The sequence below is a fragment of the Onychostoma macrolepis genome, chromosome 16 (genome assembly GCF_012432095.1).
Source record: "Onychostoma macrolepis isolate SWU-2019 chromosome 16, ASM1243209v1, whole genome shotgun sequence".
Classification (NCBI taxonomy): domain Eukaryota; kingdom Metazoa; phylum Chordata; class Actinopteri; order Cypriniformes; family Cyprinidae; genus Onychostoma; species Onychostoma macrolepis.
In genome coordinates this window covers 9,422,861-9,450,843 of record NC_081170.1, presented here as the reverse complement: position 1 = coordinate 9,450,843, position 27,983 = coordinate 9,422,861, and the positions used below count along the sequence as shown (strand labels likewise).

General features: G+C 37.0%; 2 protein-coding genes across 4 annotated transcripts in view; one reads left to right on the top strand and one right to left on the bottom strand.

Annotated features, from left to right (window-relative positions):
• Positions 1-347: 347 nt before the first annotated feature.
• Positions 348-15,217, bottom strand: gpd1l (glycerol-3-phosphate dehydrogenase 1 like). Of its 2 annotated transcripts, XM_058748154.1 has the most exons (9): positions 15,048-15,217; positions 14,480-14,657; positions 13,997-14,137; positions 6,267-6,405; positions 6,054-6,166; positions 3,624-3,860; positions 3,373-3,479; positions 1,846-1,991; positions 348-1,755 (listed from the first exon to the last, which is right to left on the bottom strand). In XM_058748154.1, exons 1-8 carry the CDS (start codon positions 15,089-15,091, stop codon positions 1,895-1,897), a joined length of 1,056 nt encoding a protein of 351 aa, XP_058604137.1. In that variant the 5' UTR covers positions 15,092-15,217; the 3' UTR covers positions 348-1,755; positions 1,846-1,894. The 2 variants fall into 2 exon arrangements, with proteins under 2 accessions (XP_058604137.1, XP_058604136.1); XM_058748153.1 differs by having other exon boundaries at positions 348-1,991.
• Positions 15,218-16,104: 887 nt separating this feature from the next.
• Positions 16,105-27,983, top strand: part of osbpl10b (oxysterol binding protein-like 10b) — a 58,726-nt gene continuing 46,847 nt past the window's right edge. Inside the window, exons 1-3 of one of the 2 annotated variants that reach the window (XM_058745748.1) lie at positions 16,105-16,557; positions 20,893-21,068; positions 23,411-23,490. In XM_058745748.1, the coding sequence (XP_058601731.1) occupies positions 16,346-16,557; positions 20,893-21,068; positions 23,411-23,490 (468 nt within the window). In that variant the 5' untranslated portion in view covers positions 16,105-16,345. The remainder of the gene's footprint in view (positions 16,558-20,892; positions 21,069-23,410; positions 23,491-27,983) is intronic. The other variant, XM_058745749.1, reaches the window with a different exon arrangement.

The window sequence follows — 27,983 nt, the reverse complement described above, 5'->3', positions numbered from 1 at the left end:
TTGACTTTCATGAGCTGTAAGCTCTACTCATCAAAATTAAAAGAAATAAACATTTGAAATATATCAGTCTGTGTGTAATGAATGAATATAATATACAAGTTTCACTTTTTGAATGGAATTAGTGAAATAAATCAACTTTTTGATGATATTCTAATTATATGACCAGCACCTGTAGTATATATGTTAGAAACTGGTAGCAATTCATTTTGTGATTTCACTAGTTTCATAAACCACCATTTTAAAGAGTTTTCAGTTCCTTATCTTTGTATCTTGAGGGCTACAGCCTAACATGGGACTATTTTATGCTACATTAAGATCTTAAAATGTTACAGTAACAATGTTGCTTCACACTGAAACCAAAATATTTAGCACAGATATTATTTTATTGGTTACTTTCAAAAGCAGCATTTGTTTAAATTTTCAGCCTTGTTGACATTTGTTAGAACATACAACTTGCAAAAACTGTCACATTCTCAGAGGAGAAGTAAAACAGGACGGGTTCATGTATCAACATGAATACATATATGTATATATATATAGTTAATCTACTGGAGTGTTAGACTCCATACACTGCAACATTTCCACAGCTGAATAATTGTATTATGAATTAAACTCTTACATAAACAATGAAAATAATAAAAACAACACAGGAATAATGACACACACTGTAACAGATACATGCAAAGAGCTAGTCTTGAGTTAGGTATGACCTAACAGATCTAAGCACAGTATAGTGCTAAAAAAGAAGGCCATTTATGGATCCAAACACTAGCTGCTCCCGTAATACACTCCCTCATTTGAAAACCACAGATCTTACTAAATCATTCCTTCATTTTTTTCATAGTACAACTAAAGATTACATTAGTATTTTAATGCTAATCTTCATAGAAATGTGAGTTATTACAATAGAAACTGTAGATATGGTAGTTGATCAGTTTTTCAGGATGCTAAATGGTTACTATGTAGGGCTTCAATGCATTCTTGAAGCTTAGATATGCAACACTCTACTATTTTTACTGTAACGTGATAAAACGTAAAGACAACTATGTCCTTCTATAACAAGTTTTTATGTTCCCGCTGTCTTGAAAGCACTTAGTCTTAAAAGGGGGTTGCTGGGAAATTGAGGTGACTGATTTGAGCCCCTTTTATAGAATATATTGTCCTTTAAAAAAAATCAAAAACTTCCATTCAAGTATTCGCTGACCTGTGAGAACTGTTCCTGACCAGTGAGGAGTTAAAAGGCATCTTCACAGAAATCTAGTTTTACTTTCTCTACCATGACCCAAGAAGTTCAGTGTAAATGGCAGTTTCAACATTTATTAGTATGAAACTAAGCAATTAGAAATAATGAAAGAGTTTTAAACCTAGCTTTCGTCCTTGTGTTGAACGATGTGTAAAAGTATCAAAAACTGGTATTATGCTGGTTCTACAGGTTCTTACAGATTGTAACAGAGGCGTTCTAGTCGTGTCGTGCTGCTCTCAATATGGACGTGTAGCGAGATCTCTATCGTCATTTAAAAAGAGGCATTTCATCTCATCTGTCAGTGAGGTGATATTGTGGGCCATCCACAAGAGGGCAGTCAGACAGAGAGAAAATAGTTAAAAATGCCATAAAGGCTCAAACAGAATAGATAACAACACATGGCTTTTCTGAAAAATCTTTTTGAGTACATTGTCATGTGTGATAACAACAAAACCTGCAAGGCTGGAAACAAACCCCTGAGTTCAAGCCTAACCATTAGTGTAGAATTGGACCTGGAACAAAAAGAGAACTTTAAAATATAACATTGTATTGAGTATATAAAGTAAAAAGAAAATGTTGAGAAATGTTGGAGGTAGGACCACCTAACAGAACAGGGGATGGTGGTGGAGAAGGGGGGACACTGTGGGACTCTCACAGGTGCTCTGGATGGCTCTGCAGGCAGGTGATCATGTCCTGAACTGATTTGCCCTCGAAACAGATCTGATAAACACCCGTGAACAGGGGGAACCTGGAGAATAATGTAGATTTGAGATGTCACCGATTTTGCAAATGCATCTAGACAGAGAACACAGCACGTCCTGCCCTACAGCAAGTCATTTAGCCCCCAGGTTGCTCCAGGTGGACTGACACTGCAGTAGAAAAGTCACTCTGAATAAGACACTGTCTACTAGATGAAGAATGGTGTAATGTATCCAGCACCATAAATAGGATACAAATTAGCGAGATCCTGTGATGGCAAATCTGAATTTTCAACAGCCATTACTCCAGTCTTCAGTGTCACATGCCACTTCAGAAATCATTTTAATATGTTGATTTGGTGCTTTCTTATTATCAACATTGAAAACAGTTGCTCTGCTAAATATTTTTGTAGAAACTGAGATACATTTTCTTTCAGGATTCACAGATGAATAGAAAGTTCAAAGAAACAGCATTTATCTTAAACAGAAATCTGTTTTAACATTTCAATGCCTTTGTCACTTTTAATCAGTTCACTATGTCCTTGCTAAATAAAAGTATTAATTTCTTCTACTTCCCCTTTAAAGAAAATGCTAACCCCAAACATTTGAATGGTAGTGAATCATTTATTTTTTTAATCTAAGGAAAAAAATCAACATACCATTAACTAAACATTAGCATTACTAAGCATAGCATTAACCAATATTTAAAATCATGTTACATTTTGGAAAATCTATTTAATTGATGAAAATGCTGGCACATTTTATTTTTTTTTTAAATGCATTTAATTTGTGCGTTTAAAAAAAAAAAACATTTAAAAAGTCTTACCGACCCCAAACTTTTGAAACGGTAGTGTATCTAATACTAGTATGTGGGATTTGTGTTTTTATAACTTAAACATTTTATTGGAGACTAATTTGTTTCCATATTTATGGTACAAATAGTCTCTACACTCCTTAAGCAAATACAAGTTCTGTGACCAAATACAAAGATAAAGAAAGAGAAGGAGAGAGAGATAGAGAGAGAGATTTTCACTCTGGAAATGTCTTTCTTCTTTTTGATGCATAAAGACAGCCACAGGGGATAAATTTATGCATTAAAAAAAAAAAAAACATTTCCAGAGTCAGATCTCTTTTGTACAGACTTTACTGCTATAAAATCATGCAAATCAAATCAACATAATCATGCAAAACAGGATTACCCTTCCTGTAATCAGTGTTTGAAAATTTGCAAAACAAAATATCTGTTTATGAAAGGTTGTTTATTTAAGGTTTTTATTTAATAGATGAAGTTCCATAATTGTTTGGAGGTGGGTGGAATTGGGACTTTTTCATGTCAACTGACATAAAGGATATTGTAAACATATAATAATATATGATAATGACTATTATTTATAAGATAAGCACTGACAACTAAAAAACGTTTACACATACTTATCCGCTAGGCCCTTCTGTTTGAGGATATGATAGACCTCAGCAGAAGTCAATGGTCCCTGAAGCTTTTGTCCATTTAACATCTCCTTCTCCAGTTCCTCGATGCTCTGAAAGAAAAATAAATCTGTATTGATCTTTTCTGCATCAGCAAATGTGCCTAATGCTCAGCGTCTTCTTTCAATCCATAAAACCTACATTACATGCCATCAGGCAAGTGATGAAAGGCTAAAATGGATAGGTTTTCTTTTTACCTTCCCTGTTCTGGCAAAAGCCTCTGCCACGCGCCGATTTCTTCCTCCGTAGCAGGTGGTGATGAGGTCAGCCACACCGCAGCTCTCGAGGAATGTGGCGGAGGATACAGAATCATCTTTGCTGAAGATTTTGGCGAAGGCGATCATCTCCATCAATCCCAGACGAATGACAGCTGCTTTAGTGTTGTCTCCACACTGCAGACCATCACAGAAGCCTGCGCCCACTGCAACAATGTTCTAAAACAGGACGAAATAAGGAAGTGAGGGTTAGTAGAATGGCAGAATTAATTTTTTTAAAGTGATAAAAGCATAAATCTCACATTCTAGTTTTAGATATGCTACCATTCAAAAGTTAAGCGTTGGTAAGATTATTTTTTTTCTTATTGCTTAAGAAATCTTTAATGTTCACCAAGGCTGCATTTAGATGATTAAAAATAAAATAAAACAGCAATATTGTGAAATATTATTACAGTTTAAATAACTGTTTTCTTTTTAATATATTTTAAAAGATCATTTATTCCTGTGATGGAATAATTATTACAGTCTTCAGTGTCACAAGATCCTTCAGAAATCATTATAAAACAAGTAGTAGTAATGTTAGGAAGTAAGAGTTATTAGAATGGCAGTTAGAGCTAAATTTTTCACATGACTACATTACTACTGTCCTCTTTTTAGAGCTGCTTTAAAGCAAAATTCAAGTTTGTTTGCATCATTGAAACATTATCCTGTTTAACACTGTAAAGCTGCTTTGACACGATTTGTATTGTATGAAGTGCGATATTAATAAGGCAGCGGCTATTTGCACAGTGTAAATAGCTGTATTTTTTTAAAGATATGCTATTTACACTAAGTGCAAATAGCTATAGATTCTATTTACACTATGTTAAAATAGCACGATTTTCTGCTATTTATACTACTTATTGCAAATAGTGGCAATTATCTGCACCTCAGTATTAGTACATCATAAATCAGTACGCAATAATAACGTATTGAGTGTAAATTATCTAGTTTTAATTCAAATTATTAACTGGATGCCACCTTATTGGGACAATAAAGCCCTCCCTACACCTACCCTAACCCTACCCAATACTCTTATTGTCAACTTTTTTATTATTTCCTTCATTTTTACTTAAAATAAATGCCTCTCTGATGCAATATGAGATTTGAAAAGGGAGAAAAAAAGTTCGGCAAAAGGTGGGCTCGAACTCGGGTCGATCGCGTCAAAAAGCACACGTCTTACCATCTACACCACTGAAACTGATGTTAATTTAGCATCTTTTTTTTAGTGTTGACCAACTCAATCACACGTTAGTGGGCGGAGTTACTGTAAATAGCCTTTGCCAACAAGACGGGCTATTTGCACTTAGTGTAAATAGACACTCCGTATAAAGGTGGGTGGAATTAAATTAAACTATCACCAAAGCACAGTATTTATGTGGTTAAAGTATACCTCAAAACTCATATGTTGGCAACAAATAAACAGTTAATTAAATTTTAAGATTTAAACAACAGTTGATGCACAAGTCCATATTTTCAATAGAGGGGAAGACTATAGGTGAATTCATTTAGGTCTATTTATTGACTAAGCTATCAAGGCTTCAGAAAACTCATATAGACCACTTTGTATATTGTAATAGTGCTTTTCATTCGCTTTCATAATATGGGAAAAATAGTTGTCATTTTATACTTTATTCAACATTTCTTCTTTTGTGATAACATAATCAACAACAAGAACAACAAGATTTTTGAATGAAAATTCTGTCTACCATTTACTGTCGTTTCAAACATGTAGGGTGTTTTTCTTTTTTCTGCAGAAAGTTGTTTCGAAGAATGTTGGTAACCAAGCAGTTTTGGTTACCGTTGACATGGCGTTTTGCCTTTATTTATATAGGACAGTGTAATGACAGGAAGCGAAGTGGGAGAGAGAGAGAGAGAGAGAGAGAGAGAGAGAGGAGGCGGGATCGGTAAAGGTCCTCGAACTCGGGACGCACATAACGCGACGGCACTATATGTCAACGCGTTGTCCACAAAGCTATCGGTGCAGACACCATTGACTTCTCTTTTACGGACAAAAATAAAACCACCGAAACATTTCTCAAAGTCTTTTGTGTTCCACAGAAGAAAGAAAGTCATACAGTTTTAGAACGACATGAGGGTGAGTGAATGAAAACAGAATTTTCAGTTTCAGATGAACCAACCCTTTAAGCTGTAGGTAACCTAGATTATTTGTCAAAGCTTGCCAATATTACAATGATTTTTACAACGTATTTACGAGGAAGACACCTGCCTTACAGCATCTAATTGTAAATTCAGCCGTGCAAGCTCTTCTTTACACAGAGGTCTGAGTCGTGCCCCCGAAGCCCTGCATCTCAGGTGCCACAATAAAGATATTTCCCTTGGGATGAGCAACGAGACAAGACTGATATTTACCTTGAGGGCTCCACAGAGCTCTACTGTGTCAGCATCATCCACCACAGTGATTCTGAAGTTAGGCGTCTGCAGGAGCTCTTTGAACAAGAGGCCGTTCTCCAATACCTTGCTGCCTGTGGATCGAAGAAAATGTCTGTTGAGTTTGCCCCTGGTGCTTTTTAGCATGTTTAGTTGCTAGAATGCAATGCTACCTACAGAACATTTTTCACTCACCAATGGTGCTCTCACAGAACTTCTCCGCTGCCACTTCATTGGCAATGTTGGCCCCCATTAGGACACTGACATCAATGCCCATTTTTTCCCGAATTATATCAGAGATGAGCTTCAATCCTTCTGGTCCTTCATCAATGCCCTACAAAGAAATACAAAAGAAGTCCATCAACACCAATGCTTTTTTTTAATGTAGCATCGCACTATTTCCCCCTCAGTAGATATAACTCTGGAGCACAGCTGTTTGGACTATCTTTGCCTAATGACTCAAAAAATGAGGAGGAACACCAAAGCAGAACAAACATAATACAGGATGTGAAATGAGTACACAAGAAATGGGTAGAAATCTGAAAAAGAGAACAGAGAAACCATATCTTTTCAAATTAAACAGGTAACACTGTAAGAAACTAGGCTACTTTTCAAATAGTGAAGTGGAAAGGATAAATCTAATTTGGTGAGGTATAACTGCAGAGATGCATCGCTGTGCGGCACAGCCAGTAACAGAGGAGACAAACTGGCAACAGGAGATAAATTGCACACGAAGAGATTGCCAGCAGGCCAGAGGGCCTTTTTTACCCATGAGTCACTCCACATATGGTGCACTTTTAAAAAGATATCAAGTCAGAGACTTGAACCCCTGTCTGCATGGAAGAGGACGCACAAGGTTTGACCAAAACTTGGAACATTAAATCAAAAACAGCCATGGGAAGCATTTTATTGCGACATTGCTGGGTATAATACAGAAAGTATACAGCAATATTATTTAATTATTTAGACAATTACTTAATTTGTCATAGATGGACATTTTGTTCCATTTTGTTTGTCTGACATAAACAATTATATTGTGGCATTCATCATCGTTGCACAATGGGAATAAATTATTGTCTGTTTGTATAACTAATTGGTTCATTATGAAAATGCATTTTGAGAAGAATCATCATGCTCATTTATAGCCCTTCAGTTTTTTTTTTTTATAAGCCAAGTTAATTTTGAGCGCTACCTTTTTAAATAAACAAACAAACAAACAAACAAACAAACAAACAAACTGTACACCTGTAGTAAACTAGCCTATCTGTTTTGAAACTTAAAAATAAATTTGGTAACACTTTATTTTAAGGTGTCCATAATATAGAGTAATTACCTAATTAAGTACTAAGTAGTAGCTGTTGTACTTACATCAAACAAAATGTACTTACCATGTAGCTACTTATGTAAGCAAAAGATTGTTACATACTGTATGTGTTGCAGACTTAAACATTGTAATTATAAATGTAAGTACACAGACATAAGCTACTTAAAATAAAATCTATCAAGATTGTACTTAAGTGTACTTCATGTGTATCTATACTGTACACCTTATCCAGCTGCACCTTAGTTTGATTTAACCCACCAATACACAGCTTAAATACATGTAATACCTTTCTAATTACATTACAGTTACAGAATATTACACAGGCATAAGCTACTTAAAATAAAGTGTATCAAGATTGTACTTAAGTGTACAAGTAGCTGTGTAACAGACTCGGCCTGTTACATATGTTTAACAGTAGCTGCCTATTACATCTACATAATTACAAACTGTAATTACAGGCTGTTCCATAACTTAGTTACATGGTAAGTACATTTTGTTTCATGTAAGTGCAACGGCTACTACTAAGTACTTAATTAGTTAATTACTCTGTATTATGACTGTGACGACCCCTGTCGTCTGTTCATGGAACTGCCGCTGAGCCTGCAAATTACCTTGATTGGAAGCCGTTTGAAACACCTGTTTGCTATCAGGCACTCTGTTAAAAGAGGCCTCCGCTTGGGTCTGGGAGGTGGCTTTGGTTTTGGATTTTTGGTTTGGTTGGCTTTTGTTTTGGCACCTTCAACACTGCAGCACACTACATTCCCTTACATTCATGCATCTTACATTACACCCTGACATTACTGACGTTTTCCAATTCATGATTACTTTCTTATGGTTTCTTTATTATTTTTATGTGATTTCAGTCCTTAAATAAATTATATTTTGAGTCAACATTTTGGTTTCGCGTGTGTCCTCTGTTTGTTGCTTCCCTTGAGCCATGGGTCGTAACAAATTGGGGGCTCGTCCGTTTGTTTAAATTATTTTGTTAAGCGCGTTTGGTTTTGAGTATTGTTTGATAAGTTGAGACACACGTGAGTTAGTTTGTGCCGAAGTAAATTAGTCGCCATGGAAAGTCGCCAGGTGGTGAGTAATTATGTTGTGCAATGTTGTTTGAAGGAGATTTTCCCTGTTAGGCATAGCGGCACATTTCTTTTGAGATGTGTCGAGTTTGTTGTTTTTCTGTAGTGTTGCGGTGAACGTGGGTAGTAGTATTTATCTTGGGAGCACATCCGTGGTGTTGAAGGTGTCGCTGGTGTTACCAGTTGCGTTTTTCACCCAGCGGGCTACAGTGCGTAAGTACCCCCCACAAATAATCGCATGAAGACTAGGGTTGAGGTAGGTAGTTGTTGGAACATAGGTAGAGGGAAAATTCTCGTTATTTAATTGCACTTTATAATTGATTTTTGGCAATTGTTTTCATGGCTGATGTTGATTTCTTTAATTCGCCCTCTTGTAATCTTTTGGAAAAATGCACAAAAGAACAATTATTAAAAATTGCGGATAGGTATGAAATTGTAATTTCTGATAAGAGACTCAAAGAAAATATTAAAGTAATTTTAAGGACGAATTTGATTGAAATTTGATCGGTCGTATCTTCCTTGCAGACTAATCTGTCATTTGAACAACAAAAGGAATTATTGCTTTTACAGATGGAGCATGAGAGATTGAAACATCGTTCTGAACAGGGTAAGATCGAGTTGGAAAAGGCAAAGTTGGAATTAGAAGCTCTCAAATTGAATGTGATGAAGGAGGGTAAATTTTCTAACTGCACGGAAGAACAAGGTATTTTCTCAAGGTCTTTTTCACTCGTTTCAAGTTTAAAACTTGTTCCGAAATTTAATGAAGAAGATCCTGACACTTTTTTCACTCTTTTTGAACGTGTGGCAGAATTAAGAAACTGGTCAGATGAGAATCGTGTTGCGCTGTTACAGTGTGTTTTGATTGGGAAAGCGCAAGTTGCTTTTTCTTCATTGTCACCTGACGATTGTAAGGATTATGACAGAGTTAAGACTGCAGTTTTAAAATTATATGAGTATGTTCCTGAAGCATATAGACAGCGTTTTCGATTACAGAAGAAAGAAGAGTTGCAGTCTCATCTGGAATTTGTGCGTGACCTAAGAAAACATTTTAATCGTTGGTGCACAGCAGTAGGTGTTAAAACACTAGATGATTTAAGTCACTTAATGATTTTAGAGCAACTTAAAAATTCAGTTCCTGGTCGAGTTGCGACATACATTTGTGAGCATAACGTTGAAACGCCCGAGGAAGCGGCTGCATTGGCAGACGATTTTGTATTGACGCACAAAACTGTTTTTTCTGATTGGCGTGCTCATGAGATGCAGGGTGCTGTGCCTGTAAGGTCTTCGCCTAAAGGCAGTCGTGTTTTTATGGGGAAGTTTGATCGAGATAAAATATGCAATTATTGTCATGAGAAAGGACATTGGAAGGCAGACTGTTTTGTTCTTAAAAATAAATCTAAACGTCTTGCACAGGGTTCACAGGTGAAGCCCACAGTTCTCGTGGCACCAGTGCAGGTTGGGAAAAGTCAATCTATGGAGAATGAAGAACCTGTTGATTTTATTTCTTCTTACACTCCTTTTGTTACTGAAGGGTTTGTGTCTCTTGTTGGAGGGGAAGAGGTCCCAATTAAGATATTAAGGGACACTGGAGCAATAGATTCGTTCATCTTGGAATCCGTTTTGCCTTTTTCCTCACACTCCTATATTGGGTAGAATGTGTTAATTCGGGGAATAGGATTAAATACTTTGTCTGTGCCACTCCATAAGGTAGAGATCCAGTCTGATTTGGTTCAAGGACAGGTGTTAGTGGGAGTACGACCTGCTATGCCAGTGGACGGAATTCATTTGATTCTGGGAAATGGATTAGTAGGTGAGCGTGTGTGGGCTAATAGTTCAGGGTTTCCCATTGTTAATTCTAAAATTACAACCACTAAGGAGTTGGATCTTTTAGGCCAGGATTCTGTGTGTGTTGTGACTCGTGCAAGGGAATATGAAAACACTGAATTGTGTGGTGAAAAGACCCGTATTCAAAAGGATGGCCAATCTGGAATATGTACTAATGTGTCAATGCCTGATTTGTCTGCCTTGTCTTTTCCTGTCTCTGCAGTGGAATTGGGGAAGGAACAGCGCAGTGACTCTTCCTTGGATGACTTGTTTCAAAGTGTTGTTTCTCCGATGGAAGTGGATAACGTGGCTCGTGGCTATCTTGTTCACGATGGGGTATTGTTAAGGAAATATATTCCTCACAAGGATGATTTTGTTGGGGACCCGGTGTTCCAAGTAGTCGTTCCTGCTAAGTATCGGTCAATGATGATTGAAATTGCGCATGATCAATTAGGCCATCAAGGGGTGCGTAAAACTTACGATCGCTTGTTGCGATATCTTTTTTGGCCGTGTTTGAAGCAAGACATTTCTGCTTATATTAAAAGTTGTAAGACCTGCCAACTAACCAGCAAACCGAATCAGGTGTTGAAATCTTTCCCTTTGCGACCAATTGAAGCTACTGGTGAACCTTTTGAATATCTCATTGTGGATTGCGTAGGGCCACTACCTCGTTCCAGGACTGGGAGTATTTATTTGTTTACGGTTATGTGCCTAAATACACGCTTCCCTGCGGCATATCCATTGCGCAGTATTACTTCTCGTTCTATTGTCAAAGCTTTAACCCAATTTATGTCAGTCTTTGGAATTCCAAAGATCATTCAAAGCGACCAAGGCTCTAACCTTACTTCCCACTTTTTCCAGCAAGTGATGAAACAGTTGCGCATTAAACACAATCAGTCTACCGCGTATCACGCTCAAAGCCAAGGTGCCTTAGAGAGATTCCACCAGTCGTTAAAGTCACTACTTCGGGCGTACTGTGTGGAGCTGGATAGGGACTGGGAGGAGGGTTTGCCATGGATGATGCTAGCAGCTCGTGAAGTGGTGCAGGAAAGTATGGGTTTTAGCCCTAATGACTTGGTCTTCGGCCATAAAGTGCGTGGGTTATTGTCCACATTTCAGGAGGCTGGTAGAGTTGCCAAACCTCCTGAAAACTTGGCGTCGTATGTTTTGGGTTTTAAGAACCGACTTCTCCAAGTGAGGGAGCGAGCTAAGGAGAATCTTAAGAAACATCAGGGGAATATGAAGCGATTATACGACCGCACAGTTGAGCATCGAATTTTTAATCCAGGCGATCAAGTGCTTGTTTTACGACCTATTGTATCTTCTCCTTTTGAGGCTAAATTTGATGGTCCTTTCGTAGTACGACGTAAATTGAGTGATGAAAATTACGAAGTTATAATGTCATCACGAAGAAAATCTATTAAACGTTGCCATGTAAATATATTAAAACCTTATTATGGAATCGAAAGGAAGCCTTTGGGAGAGTTAATACCTTCGCATCCCGCCCTTTCTGTTGTTTCTGTGGGTAGGGGTAATGCAAGTTTAGTGGGAGAGGAAGAGGAGACCCTCTCGCCGGATGATTGCGTGTTTCATGGTCGGTAACAAAATTTACAGTCATTACAGAATTTAGAATTCACTCTTCGTCATCTGCCTTCTGAAAGAGGTCAGGAGCTATGTGAATTATTACGTAGTTTTCCTGAATTGTTTGGTGATGTGCCCTCTCGTACTGATTGGGTTGAACACGATATTGATGTGGGTGATGCAAAGCCAGTTAAACAACGTTTTTATCGTGTTTCACCGGAGAAACGGGAATTAATGGAAAGAGAAATTCGGTACATGCAGGACCATAATATTGCGGTGCCTTCGTCTTCCGATTGGGCCTCCCCGTGCCTTTTAGTAGGGAAGGCAGATGGTAGTGTTCGATTCTGCACAGATTTTCGCAAAGTGAATAGTTTAACTAAACCAGATTGCTTTCCTTCCTCGTATAGAAGATTGTGTAGATCAGGTTGGTTCTGCCAAGTTCGTCAGCAAGTTTGACTTGCTGAAGGGCTATTGGCAAGTGCCTCTTACCAAGCGAGCACAAGAAATATCATCTTTTGTTATTCCGTCTGGGCTATACTCCTACCAGGTCATGAGTTTCGGCCTGTGGAATGCTCCAGCGATGTTTCAGCGCCTTATGAACCGAGTGGTGTCCGGTCTCGAGGGGTGTGCTGTTTACTTGGATGACTTGGTTGTCTTTAGTGACAGCTGGGATTCTCACTTAAAACGGTTACGTTCCGTGTTAGAACGCTTGTCTGAAGCTCAGCTTACGGTGAACTTGGGAAAATGTGAGTTTGCCAAGGCCGGTGACGATCTTGGGAAGTTAGTGGGGAGTGGGAAGTGCGACCAGTGCATGCAAAGGTCCAAGCTATCCAGAACTTTCCTTTTCCCACAACCAAGAAAGAACTTATGCGGTTCTTGGGATTGGTAGGGTACTACCGATCTTTTTGTCGTAATTTCTCTACTGTAGTCGCACCACTCACAGATCTGTTGAAGGGCAAGGTAAAGTTTATTTGGACTCCTAGTTGTGAGGCGGCTTTTAAAAATGTTAAGTCTCTGTTGTGTTCAGAGCCTGTGCTTCGGGCTCCGTCCTTTGATAAGTCCTTTACGCTACACGTTGATGCCAGCAACGTGGGAGCTGGAGCGGTCCTTCAGCAGTGTGATGATGATGGAGTAGATCATCCAGTTCGTTTTTTTTCAAGAAAGTTTACTTCCTATCAGTGTCATTATTCTGTGGTTGAAAAGGAAGCGTTGGCCCTTATTTGGGCATTACAGCATTTTGATGTCTCGCGCTCCGGACGTATAATGTAGCCATGATTTTGTGCTAATTTGGATGTTTTCTTTTGGTGTTTTTGTAGGAGCTGTCCTTGGTTCTGATTCATGTATGCTGTTTGGCTGATTTGTTTTGATAATCTGTTACAGGGATCTTGTGGGAGTCCCTGTCGTATGGGGAGGGGTGTGACGACCCCTGTCGTCTGTTCATGGAACTGCCGCTGAGCCTGCAAATTACCTTGATTGGAAGCCGTTTGAAACACCTGTTTGCTATCAGGCACTCTGTTAAAAGAGGCCTCCGCTTGGGTCTGGGAGGTGGCTTTGGTTTTGGATTTTTGGTTTGGTTGGCTTTTGTTTTGGCACCTTCAACACTGCAGCACACTACATTCCCTTACATTCATGCATCTTACATTACACCCTGACATTACTGACGTTTTCCAATTCATGATTACTTTCTTATGGTTTTTTTATTATTTTTATGTGATTTCAGTCCTTAAATAAATTATATTTTGAGTCAACATTTTGGTTTCGCGTGTGTCCTGTTTGTTGCTTCCCTTGAGCCATGGGTCGTAACAATGACACTTTAAAATAAAGTGTTACCATAAATTTATATTACTTTAAAATTTATTTGGTAATATTACTGAAGGGGAAAAAGTGTTTTCCCCTTCCGTAACACATTACAAATAACATTTATTTGATACAGCAATGTAATATTTTTAGACCAATTACTGCCTAATTGACACCCACTATTTAGTTTAAAACTAGGTTACCAAGTTGGTTTCAAAGCCGCTGTCAATCAGGTTATAGTTCAACAACGACAAAACCTTACCTTTGTAAACCCCCTTCAAAAAAGCATTACAATTATATACAATGCAGAGCATTCTTACTTTGATTAATGTAATTCCACGAGCCTTATCCGAAACACAGCCCACCATCTCATCGCACAGTTTCCGGATAAACTGGTGAGGGACCACGAAAACCAGGAGGTCGGCACCTTCTGCGGCTTCCCGAAGCTGCGGCACCGCAACCTACAAGAGAAACACCAGAAATCTGATGCTTATATCCACACCTTAGCAAGCTTGAACAAGACTATATTTATGCAGAATGGTATGCAAAAGTGGATTTGGTTTCAAATGAGTCAACAGATGGCAAGCATGCAAATGAGAAAGACTAATATCAATTTTAAGTGCAATATTTAATTTTCACAGATCTGTTATATCTATTATCTTAATCATTATTAAATTGCAAAAAAAAAAAAGCAAATGACACTTATTATTTTACACAGTATTTACCATAATTTCTTAACAAAAATAGAATTATTTATTATCCACAATTATTATTATTTACCAACTACTAGGGAACTGTCTTACCACATTCTCTGGGAGTTTGTAGCCTGGAAGGTACTTGACATTCTCATGTTCTGTGTTGATGATCTCAGAGAGCTTTTTCTCATTGACTACTTCTTCATAAACCCACATCTTGACTGTGGTGGCAAAGCGCTGGAGTTTCTGTGCATTGTTGCCAATAATTCTTGCAATTGCAGAGCCCCTTGGCACAGAAAAACACAACAGTATCTTTAATCAAAATGCCAGTCTGTTGTTAAACAGCAGTTCACTCAGACATTCCAAGCAGGGTTTACAACTCCGAGAAGCTGCTTTGCCAGCTGCAGTCAAATGAGGGTTATACAGCATGTAGATCTTCAGATCAATGCAGTTAGTCATTAATCACTTGATTTTGCCCAGAATAATAATGCTTAACATATGGATCTGAATATCAGCTCGCTGTAACTGCCGTTTCTAATAGGGAATTAAACTTGTGCTCCAGTTTAAGCAAGTCATGTCTGAGCTATAACAGTTGGTCTACGCCATATGTTCTGTATATTAATCTCATTACCAATCACATATTGATCATATATAATCATTACACGTTCATACTCACCAGTTTCCTGAACCAACAATACATACTTTCAGCGGAGCAGCCATAACCACTTTTGCTTTCCACAAGTGGATAAGTGTTTCAAGAAAACAATATAGGTAATAATACTATAAAGTCAAGCAGTTACTCGGTGGGAGGGAACGTGTTGGTCGACTTTTGACTACGTCATCAGCGATAGCTGGGGATTCTGGGAGTTGTAGTTTTTCGTTTGGTTCCACGGGTTACTTTTCGCTGCCTGTAAAATAGCCGCTGTAAAAACCGGGACCCAGACCCAAGTTTATGTGCATTCCGCAATTCATTAGGTGTGGAAGTAATTATTCACTCTACTTATATGGTCGATTAAAGCTCATAACTGAATACATTGTGAACAATATTCCTTAAGCACAGTAGCGCATTACATTAATATCTATTATGTTAATGCATACTCATATTTTTAAAGAAATACCGTGTCGAGGACAAAATCTGCATGATGGGGTTCTTTCTTTCTTTTTTCTCTCTCTCTGTTTTTGCCACTTTTCAAATGCCTTTTTATGCAGACTTTATTTAATTTTACAAAAGACCTGCAAATTTAATCACAATCTATTATAAAAACATGAATTGTTGAAGATTTAAAACTGCGACAATATATATATATATATATATATATATATATATATATATATATATAAACACGTTATTAAAAAAAATAATATTTTTAATGGGTCTATGTGAAAAAGTTTATTTAAAAATCCTATTGTAGTGTAATTTCCTTCTCAAAGAACACATAACAAAATACAGAAAAGATCAAATAAAAAATCATTCGGTAGGTACTAGGTAATCATAAGTTGATGTCTGCAAATTGACAAATTTATACATTTTATATTTTTTATTAATTTATTTATATAAATTGTATTTGTTTTATTCATTATTTTTAATTTAATTTATTTATTATTTCAATTTATATACGTCTGTGGTTTTTAATTATTAATGCTGTTTTTCCGTACGTATGATAATGAGGGGGCGTGGATTTACGTTCAACCATCATATTCACATTCACGAGCGCCTTTCTGATGTAGCCTATAAGCTGCAGCATTCCTGTCGTTGGAGCGCGGGAGGGGAGTGACCACACACTGATTCTAATGGAAACACGGAGAAGCCCATTAAAGAGTCCAAGGCAAGCCAGCAAGAGAAAAAATGAAAGTAGTCTCTAGTCACCTCTTCTCCATACGATGATCATTTTCAGCAGTATCTTTGTTTTGCTTTTGAAACCGTGCTTTGGATTTTGAACCGTCACATTGTATGATCCAGAGTTTGGAATAATCATGGAAAAAACATTGAACGTGTCGCATTCAGGGAGCAGTAAAGGAAAGTGGTCCGCGGATCTGGGGAATCCCGCACACAGACAGGCAAGAAGCGGCTCGTATAGTCCCGGAACAGGGGCTGTCTCGGACACTCACCCGTCTCAGACCCAAAAGAGACACTTGGAGGGGGTTTTGAACAAATACACCAATTTACTACAAGGCTGGCAGAACAGGTAAAGAGTTTCTGGCGCTTGCTCACACTTGACAACTTTTAAACCCATACGAGATGACAAATGTTTTTCATGGTAGACATATAGTCCAGATTTTTCACATGATCATATCATTCCATCATTTCCATGACATCCAGTATCTGGATCAAAGAATGAAGACACGTCATCTTCCAGCAATAAACAGAACGCGGGAAATTTCAGTGCATTATGACGCTATACATGAATGAAACCATATGTTTCATTGTTTACATTTGTTCGGTTTCTCCCCCTGTTGATGCTGAACATCTGGGCATCTTTATCCACCTACCTAAAGATCGTGTTTGATTAAGTTTTTGTCAGAGATACATATATATGTATGTATGTATGTATGTATAGAATTTTTAAAAAGTTGTTGTTGACACTATCCATGTCACATTTTAGTAATGTTGCATTTTGTATAATCTGATTAAATCTTTTGAAATGGAAGATGGAGATCGCACCCCTTAGTTTGCCTACCTGTTATCTAAGTTCTGGTGTTATGTAATATTCTCTTATGATTTGATTTATCCTACAGGCTCATTGCAGATTTGTATAGTATAGTAAATCTGCATTAGTATGAAGGTTATTTCTCTGCATAATAATACAAATTTTAATCTGAGATAATTAAGAAGGTCTCCTGCATCCAGAAAACCGACATCAGTGATCTGAAAGGTCATGATTTCATGATATTGTCCATAATGAAAGGGTCTATTTGTAGTCAGGAATCTAAATGTGAAATGAGCTCTTTACCAGCTGAGCTGTGCAGAAACACTCCAAAGCAAGAGGCTCTCATTGAAAACGGGAGGCTTTTTGTTTTGTCAGATTTCATGGTTGTGTGTGCTGCAGGGTTGAGTGCAGCACAGCCCACAGTTAAGGCTCTTTCATCTGGGAGAGTCTATGACTCATCCGTGATGGGAAATCCCTCACATCCTTAATGTTGTGCTCATTCTGTTGCTTAGTCCAGCAATCGATGGGGTAACAGCCCTAGTATATAACGAGCATCAGGACCGGAGGGTTACCTGCCCTCTGCAATGGCTCAGAAATAGCCCTCACGTTAACCTCAGCACTAGTCACTGTTTAGTGCTTAATGATTTGTGGGTGTGTGTTTGAGAGAGAGACGTTTCCACACCACACAGTACTTTGACCTGATGAGAATTGGACCTTGGAGAGAATAGCTAACTGAATAGAACTGCTAAGAGAATGGCTATCACAGATTTAATTAATTCACCACTGAACATATGTTACATGTTAGCACAGTTAGAGATTGATCATGTCACATAATATGCCAGGGTATTTTTTGAAGTACCATGCATTTTTAAATAACATTGAAATAGTCTTTACTACAGTTTTACTGTATTATACATTGTACCATTCCAGCATATATGAAATCTGACCACAAGTAAGAGGTTATGTCCCCTTTAAAAAAAAAAAAAAGAATTATTTAAAAAAACCCAATGTTATTAAAATATACAAATAAATGAAACAATTTATATTTTAGATGTTTATTTATGTATTTTATGTTTTGTCATTTAGTCAGGATTATTATATTTAATATTATATTAAAGTATATTTAATATGATGTTGAATTATTACGATATTATGATTATTTTTATTCTATTTTTTAAGGGTGAGGGGATATAACACAATGTCTTTTTTGTGGTGAATCATACATGGGGGATGAGGTTACGTAAGCAAATGTCACCAAAGGTCCACAGCGATCGTCTGTCCTCCACCATCAAAAGCAATGCATTTGTTGCCGCTTTGATCTTCATACTTTTAGGTGCTTTTTAAAATAATGATGTGTCTTTGTCTAGCTTTCAGAGACCCCATCAGAGAGACCGCGGAAGTGAAATTGGCAGCACATCCATTTTTACTAAGAGCGGGTGACTGTTGTGTTATAGCACCCAAACCGCATGATTACAATCCATTCCCTGCAGAGTTACGATCCCGTATAAAGCTCATCTCTGGTTGGCTCTGACAGTGGGGAACCAGACGTGGCATGTAATGCATCACGAATAATGAATAAACTAATAAACTCTCATGTGCTTTTTTGTTTTAGGCCAGTTGTACTAGCTGTATGTAGTCATGTTTTCTAAGGCAAACATCACTGGTACTATTGGTCATACTTTTTAACAAACACCTTAAGTAGTAAACTTTGGCATATATTGTAACTTTCACTTTTCTTATACGGATGGAAATTAAAATAAATGAATAAAAAGACTTTGTATTTTCACCTGGCATTTAATAAAATGGATGGAAAAAATACACGAACTCATAGCTACACTCTGGCAAACAACAAGAACATGGTAAGAACCCCATGTCAACACAGTAAAACCACACGGATCACTTTACTAACTGCATAAGAATGCCCTGGCAACCAAAAAGAACAGTGCAGTTAGGGCTGAAATGATTAGTTGACATTATCCACAAAAAATGATCAACAAATATTTTTGTTGCCGAATAGTCGCTTGATTTCTTATGACCTAATGGAAGGGCCTGCAATAACGCAATATGACCAGTGGGGGGCTGTAGCACAAGACTGTAATTCAGGCCTTCCACATATAATCCAACAGAAAAAAAACATGGCGCTTATGAAAATATTTTGGACAGTGTTGCCAAGTCTATAATTATTGTTCTTTTTTTTGGGGGGGGGGGACCGAACTTGGGTTATGGGTTGTGAACTTGTGCACTAACCACTAGTCTGTCAGTGCCGATGGTGTTGCCAAATCTGCGTTTTTTCAGTGGAACTGGGCAGCTTTTATACTGCTGCCATAAAGCGAAACATCCCCCCGAAATGTGATTTTTACCAAGTTGGAACACAATTTAGATTTCTCAGTTCGATATAGACGGTTTCAACGGCAACAACATAAACAAACGTTACTGCTCATGCGCGCTTTTGTGGCCCTAACTTAACTTCCGGTAGACATCCAAATACAATCAGTAACAACAGCTAAGTCCCTCTAGAGTAGATTATGTTTTGATAACAAGCAAAATATTTTTGCTGCGTAAATCAGACGGACTGAGATGCAGCGATAACTACTTGGACGGACTTTTTAAAAATGCAAATTTATTCTCTACCAGCAGGAGGCGCTTTAAAGAGGGAGAACTAGAGGTTTTCCCGGAAACGGCTGTTGGGCTGTACGTTACACAAAGCAGCGCTGAGTTTACAAACGCTGCTTTATCAGGCATATAACTAGATTAAATGAAAATGACATCGAACATTTTCTAAAGACAGTTGTCAGAAATACAGTGATATAAAAACACCTGCACCTCGTTTTGATTTTAAACGTGCATTACGTGCTCATATTCAACGAAGCAAGAAAATCGGTCAGTTTTGATATTGTAGCGGGTTGCCACAAATAAATAAATGTACAGCACAACAACCTGAGCCCAACTTCATTAATCATCACTTTAACTTTAACTGTGTTTGTAGCCGGCGCCACTAACAAGACCAATAAACAAACACAGACCGGAAGTTAACTTCGGTCCAGGCGCGTGCGCCCGATGAAACGTCTATACACAAGCAGCTCTTTACTGTCAGCGAACATCCCCACACAGCTGAGAGCGTGTTTGGATGAATATAGAAATATGTGCTGTGTGCTTTCCTCTCAAAAACAAAATAAACACGTTGGCGCCAATAGCAACGTGCCAACATATATACATATATATATATATACACGCTGTTGTGCTTCGGGCGTCCCGAGTTCGAGTCCCAGCTCACTGACCTTTCCCAATCCCGAACCCCTTTCTCTCTCCCACTTTGCTTCCCGTCTAAACACTGTCCTATCAAAAATAAAAAGGCAAAAAACGGCAAAAATAAATCAAAAAAAAAAAAAAAATTAATTAATAAACACAACAAAAATGACAGCGTGGGAAAGCAGCAGTTAAAAAAGCATTTGATCATAGCAATGTGGTTGTTTGCACCAGCTCTGTAAAATCCAGTCATGTCACATTTATTTATATAGTACTTTATGCAAAAACTGCTTTAAAGCAAGCAGCTTTACAGTAGTAATAAATAAAAACATTGTCAGTGTTGTTTCAGTTAGAATTACAACTTGTTTTTCTGCTATAAAGCAGCTCTCCAAGTGTGGAGTCACTCAATATTTGAATTAATTGCAGAAGTTGAATAATTGATCAAAATGTACTGATTAATCTTCAGAATAATATACAATTAGTCGATTAATTGTTCTAATAATCGTCAGATTAATCAATTATCAAAATAATCTTTTGTTGCGGCCCTAACGTCAGGCATCACACGCTGTCAAAATCTAGGTTTGTTGTAATGTAACTCTCTTCTCCTCTCTGTTTGTCATCATGCAGGTATTTTGTGCTGGACCCTGAGCTCGGCCAGCTTCAGTATTTCATCAACGAGCACAGTAAGAACCAGAAGCCACGAGGGTCCCTGCCCCTCATCGGCTCCTCAGTGGCCCCAAGTGATGAGTTTCCCTATATGTTCACAGTCTGTGCTGCAAATGGAGATTTCTTCAAACTGCGGGGTGAGCGTCCTCCCCTCATCGGTGGTTTCAATCCTTTGCTTTTGCTTTTAACATGGCCGTTAACATCTCCATTCTCCTTTAACTTGAGTCTCCTCACACTGTCTCTCGCAACATCTCTTAAGGACGTATCTCTTTGATATGTGTTTTTTTCCCCCTCAGGCATCCCCCTTTATCTGTGATTTAGTTGTCCACGTTCACCCTTTCTTTCCTGCCAGCAACATCCTCGTCAGATTAGATCTCTATACTTTCCCCTCTCTATGTTTCTCTCGTGTCACTTCAAGTACGCCAGGAGTCTTTTCATGGTTGGCATTCAGTGTATGCCATAATCTTTTATGATGGTTTTACATCAAAATTCTCTTTCAGTCCGAGGCGGCTCTGAGAACTCATTTAGACTGTGTCAGGAGTTTACAAGCAAAATGCCACCAGCCAAATCGGCCATTTGTAACAAAGGCAATTTCGGAGAGGTTGTGAGAGGATGGATTTCGCTGGGAAAAAAACTGTCACCTCCAGCGTTATTCCCAGTAGTTTGACAGCCTCGCCGCGGGCGGAGTCTTGTCCGCTCCCAGTGTTCCAGCATTCTGAAATGATAATCTTCAGGTGCTATTTTTCTCATTTCACACCTTCTCAGTCTTACCCCGGGTTACAGACAAGCCACAAATTGTGTTTTTTGGTCTTGTGATGATAAAAAAGCTTGCATTGGTTCTACCTGGGTAACCATACCATACCCAATGACCTTAAAACTAGATTTTCATAGGTCATATAAAAACCCTGTTGGATCTTCTTTAGGCAAGACAGATTTGGGGCTGTTTTGCTTCCATAATTTGACTTCTTTCATACTAGTGGAAAGAAAATATGCACAATACACATAAAAGTGTTTATTTTATTATTGCTTCCTCTGTGTGTGTCTGTAGTTTTTAATTGAAATGCATATATTTTATAGGCTGTTTTCTCAAAAAACACTAACAGTGCACAACACCAGAAATCTCCACTTCAGCATCACTTAAATACAGTATTTTACTGTATTTGAGTAAATAAGGAATTTAATTTATAGAGTGATCCCCTCTATAAAATCCCAGTTATAAAAACATAAAAAAATTGTCTTATGACAAGAACATTAAACCTGGCTTTATCCAGAGTTCTGATTTTTGTTCTGGAAATGTATGCAAATTCCTGTATATTTAATTAGATAAAACCTATTTTCCATATTCAAACATAACATTTCAGAAATCAGATGTCTTATTTTACAACTGTGGATTTATGGTGATATGTATTAGTTATCTGTTTTTAAATTTTAAAATATTATTTACTCAACCTCATATCTTTTAGAACACATATGCTGTTATTTTTTCCATGTAAGACAAAAGGAGAATTCTAAAGAATATTCACAAATTCCAGATAACAGTTTATGGTGAACATGAGCTGTCAAGCTCCAGAAAAAAAAAAAAGGCATTATAAAAGCAATATCGAACTGATCCATATGGAGGGCTGCAGGAATGAGTCCTAAAACCTATAAACGAGTTTTAAACGTGCAGTTTTTGAATGGGTTTTTAGTTAAATGCCTGAAATAAGTCTACATCAATAATACCACTCTTGATTTTAAGTGTTTCGACTTGAAAAAGTGGTTGCTAACAAGTTGCTAAATGGGACTACAGGTTGTCAGGACATTAAACGTCATCCCAGCAAATTCATCTGCTTTAGTACGATTTTACAGCCTCGTATTTATACTTTCCATCTTGGAAGCAACTCTAAAATCTTGTAGATTTTAAATAGAGAAAAAGATTTGTCGGTAACTTGATGGTAAAGTTAAGCAAACATGCAGTTTGTTTATAGCCTAACTTTAGCTTTTTTAATTTTGGTGACTGTATTTAGGCTTCAAAATTCGTTTTGAAGTTGTCTTCATTTGTAAAGATTATCTTGATGAACAAAATGTAAGAATCACAAATGTTTGCTGGTTGCAGAGCTTGTTTTATGCGATAATCCAAAAACCAATGGAAAATCCTTTTATGTATCCTAAAATATGTCATCCCTGCAGCACTCTATAAACTTGTGAGCCAAAATTTATACCGTTATTCACCAAAAGTCATGAAATATGGAACATTTCATTGACATCTAACCTGTGATATAGGGATAAAATAATTTTTTTTAAAAAGTTCAAATAAAATGCATGTCTCATAATATGATCCCTTTAATAAGCATGACTATTTATAGGGGTTTACATAACCAAATACTTTCATTATTTTATTGAACATACATTTATGTTATGTTGTATTAATTGAATTAAATTAGCTGTAGAAGCAGCATGAATGGATGTGGCCATTTATAGTTCACGTGTCTTCTTTTAGCTTGTGATGCGCGTGAGCAGCAGATGTGGATGACCCAGCTTCAGCTGTGCGCCCGTCGCCACTCAGACGGCAGTGCCAAGGTAACCCAGTTACATTTAACTCAGCACACTGTGCTCTCATTTCCTTCCTTTAAATCTTTTCCACTCCTTCTTGCTTTAGAAAGCACAATGTTTGTCTTGAGGCTGTCCTCCTTTGATTTTGTTCACTCTGTCATCGATGATGTACTAGCTGTCCTTTCTGTAAGTGCATCTTCTCTTGTCACCCTTCCTGTCTTTGTCTCTGTCTCTCACATTCTGTGTACTGACTGAATCGCTCTCCATTTCCTCTGACCTCTCCAGGCACTACTTTGATGACAAACCGCCCCTGTAGTCTTGAGATTTGTGATGCTGTTTACTCTCTCTGTCTCTTTTCAGTAGAGAATACAGTTCATCACACTGCATGTAAGGCTTATTATAATGGGTGGCATTTCAAATGAGGTCATTAGCAAGTTTATACCTGTAAGTCTTGATTTGGCTTAATTGGTAGAGATGTGCTATTACTTTTCTACACAGTTTAGCTTGGTGGTTGATAAAACGGGCAAATAAAAGGAATTGACATTGACAGTGCACTGAAGGAGAATATATGGGGATCAGAAGATGATATAGACTTGGCTTGGCAGTAAGCAACCCCTTTTTCATTTTAGTTTTAGTAGTTTTAGTTCTTCAATTTACAGTTTTTAAAGTTTAAAGTTTTATATTCCCTTTTCTTTCAGCTTTATTCCAGTCAATGAAAATATTTGTAATAGTTATACACACTAATAACAACACAGTGCATTGTTGTGACATTCTGTGACATTTTCTAGAGATTAATGTACATTTTGACATGGTGATATACTGGAAGATACAATTAACTGGAAGAGATTTTTGACTATCGTCTCTATTGTGGTTACACGCTCACGTGTCGTTGCTGTGCTACATGGTCACGAAAACTTACCTTTTACGCGTGTTTTTAAGCATTGAGGTTTAAAAACAAGTGATTTTAAGCCATTGAAATGCAAACAAAATAGAACTCATTTCGCTATACTTCGCTCATAGAGCGTGGGAGTATTGAACCGAGTTATTTTTGTTGTTTTATACGCACGCTTGTATGTGTCAAAATGCCCGTCTTTGCAATTATCCTTGTAAACACAGTAATCTTTGGTCTTAAGTGAAAGCAAACAGCTGAGAACACATGTAACAGTATATTGGATCCGGGCAGCTCTTAAAGTGACAGCAGTCTAATATTCCTGCTGTCTGTCATTCATGTTAATCATACAACAAAAGAGACAAAATCTCTCAATACTCTTGCCTAAATCACTATTATAACTTATTAAGAAGAAATATATATTTAATTCACACTGTGAAGAATATGCAGCGTTTTTATACATTTGATTACTTTATACAATGTATGTAGCATTTCTTATTTATTTGTTCTACTGTAGTTTTTTTGTCCTATTGCTTGTAGTTTCTTAGTCTTGTCTTCAGACTTTTTGTTGTTGTTGTTGTTTTTTTAAATTTAGGCTAGTAATATTTTTTGTGATATTGAAACTGGTGACTAGAATTATAAAATTTCTATGGGATCCAAAAGTTTTTGTATCATAAAGACTTTATTTAAAGCAAAAATATCTATATTGTGATATATATTGTTACCGTGATTTTGGTCACATCGCCCATCCCTATTTTGACCTTATAATGACGCACATATTTACAGACTTTCTAGTGTTATCCACAGTTTTATTTATGGTTATTATAATTCATTGAGCAATAAAATAAGTAGCTGTATGGAGGCATATGATCTATACATGTGACAGCTCACCTGACATGATCATATACTGTGAGCGTGGTCTTATTTCTCTTTTATCCACATAGCATGGTTTATCTTTTTCCAAAAGTATGAAAGAGAAACAGTTTGTCAGTTCACTTATCATGTGACAAAAACACACGCTGTTTCCCACTATTGTCTGACTCTGAACACTCAGTGATTTTTATGTTTAACCTTTGCAGAGTTAAACTTTAAGCATTCACCTCCATTAAGACACGTCATTAAATCATGCCTCAAGATGCATAATGTTTGTTTTGCCGCCTGAAAGAGATTCAAATGGATGTGTAAATGCAGTGATATGCATTCGGCAGTCTGTTTTAGGCAGATGGTGTTGTCTCCAATTATTTATTGTAATTTTCAGCGCTCTTGAGTGGCAGAATAATGATAACTTTAGTCTGAAAATGAGTGTTTACAAATGGGAGAGACCAGCATTATCCACTAATTCAGAGAACGGATTTAATGGAATGAATTTAGCCTTGAGGGTAAAACATTGTTTGACTTCTATTAGCATTCATTTTCAATATATGACCAACAAATGGCAGTCTAATAACACAAGCCAGTGTTAGCTGCTAATGTATTCTTAAAAAAAGGAAAAAAACCTTGCAGTCTCTTTGATTAATTCCATTATAAGCAAAGTAATTTGAAACCACACAAACCTGGGCCTGGTCTTCATCGTCGGCCTAAGGCCAAATATATTACATTACCGGTGTGTTATATTTATTCATTTAGTGACTAAATCCATAATGCATGCACCAGATGCTTCATGTATTCTCTACACTTGGTGTTCTTATTTTTTTTTTATTTTCCTTTTTAACATAGCTCTGAAATTTAGTGTATACAGTAGTCAACATTTGAAGTGGATTAAAAGCTTTCATCAAAGTTGTCCTAAAAACAAAAACAATACCTGTTCTTGTCTTAGGACAACTTTGATTAACTTTTTTGATCCACTTCAAATGTTAACTACTGTATATTTTATTATTCACTGCACTGATTGCCTGCTGCTGTGTTAGCAGAGTACTATTAGGTTTTTTGTTAGGTTTTGTCCAGTTTCAAAGTGTTTCTACTTTAAATAAATTGTACTTTTGAAAGAAATTAAAACTTTTATTCAGCAAGGATGCACTAGACTGAACAAAAGTGACAGTGAAGATATTTAAATTGTTACAAAAGATTTACTTTTCAATACATGCTGTTCTTTTTCCTCTTTTCTTTTTCTGTTCATTAAAGAATCCTAAAAAATGTTTCATGTTTAAACAAAAATAATGAAACAAAAATGTGTCCGTTGTTTCAACGCAGCTGTTTTCATTATGGTGAGCATTATATATTATAGCTTTGTATATATATATATATATATATATATATATATATATATATATATATATATATATATATATATATATATATATATATATATATACCATTAAAAATATATATTTTATGCTTCTCTCTAAATTTCTGAATTTTAATTCAAATTTCCCGATATGTGCTGTTTTTTTTGAACATCCCTGCTATAAGGGGGTCTAAGGGTCTGTATAATCTATGACTTATGTAACCTGGTAGTCAGTGCTAAAATCTCATACGACTGAACAATGGACTGCCATTAGACTGTGAGAATGCAATTGCATGAGGTTGCGGGAGCTCCATCGGACCTGAATAAAATACTCATTGCCGCATATACAGAAAACCTCATAGTGTGGTCTCATTTTGGGTCACATCAAAGAGTGCGATCTTCCTTCAAGCCTAAGAGTCCATTTAGCAGCACCCAGGAGAGCAATGTTCTCTTGCATTTCTCAAGAATGCACAGGTGCTATTGCCTTTTTTTTTTTTTTTTACCTAAATACATCCTCCTCTGTTTGATATGAATCATTTTTATATAGAGCATGACTTTGGGAATATTGCTGTTCTGAGACTGATTTCTATGTTTTTGGCAACTCAGATCTTCTTATGGGGGTGTTTGCTAAAGTCAGTATGCTGATTTAGTGCTCAAAAACATTTATTATTATTCATCATTTTATCAATGTTTACAAGTTGTGCTGCTTAATATTTTTGTGGAAACTGGTACATTTTTTTCAGGATTATTATTATAATTTTTTTTGTGTGTGTGTTTATGAATGTCTTTTCTGTCACTTTCAAATTTAATGCTGAATAAAAATATCAATTTCTTAAAAAAAAAAAAAAAAAAATCTGTTGCATTAAAGAATAGACCTGACCTACAGTGGTGGCCAAAATTATTAGAACACCTGACAGGTCTGAAAATATTGACCTTTTTTTGCCTCCAAAACATGATTTCATTTTATAATGTTCAGGAAACATGCAGATGGTTGCTCTGAGCACAACAAATATCAGATGAAGTGAGTCATACTGTTTTTATCTACTTTTAACTTTAATATTTGATATGTCCACCTTTTGCAGCAATTACAGCAGCACATCTCTCTGGCATAGTCTATTTCCTGAGAACTTCAACACTAATGTTATCCCATGCCTTCTGCAACTCAAGCCAAAGGCTTTCCTTTGAATGTACAATAGATCTGTCCAGTTTATTTTTATCTACCCAAATTTGCTCGATGGGGTTGAGGTCCGGACTTTGAGGGGGCCAGTCCATCATTTTCAATGTTCCAACAGATTCTTTCCATCGTAGGTAGTTCCGGCAATAGTTAATTTTATGGGTATTATAATGACCATTTCAACAAAACAACTGAAACCTCTTAAATATGCCAAATGTTCTTATAATTTTGGC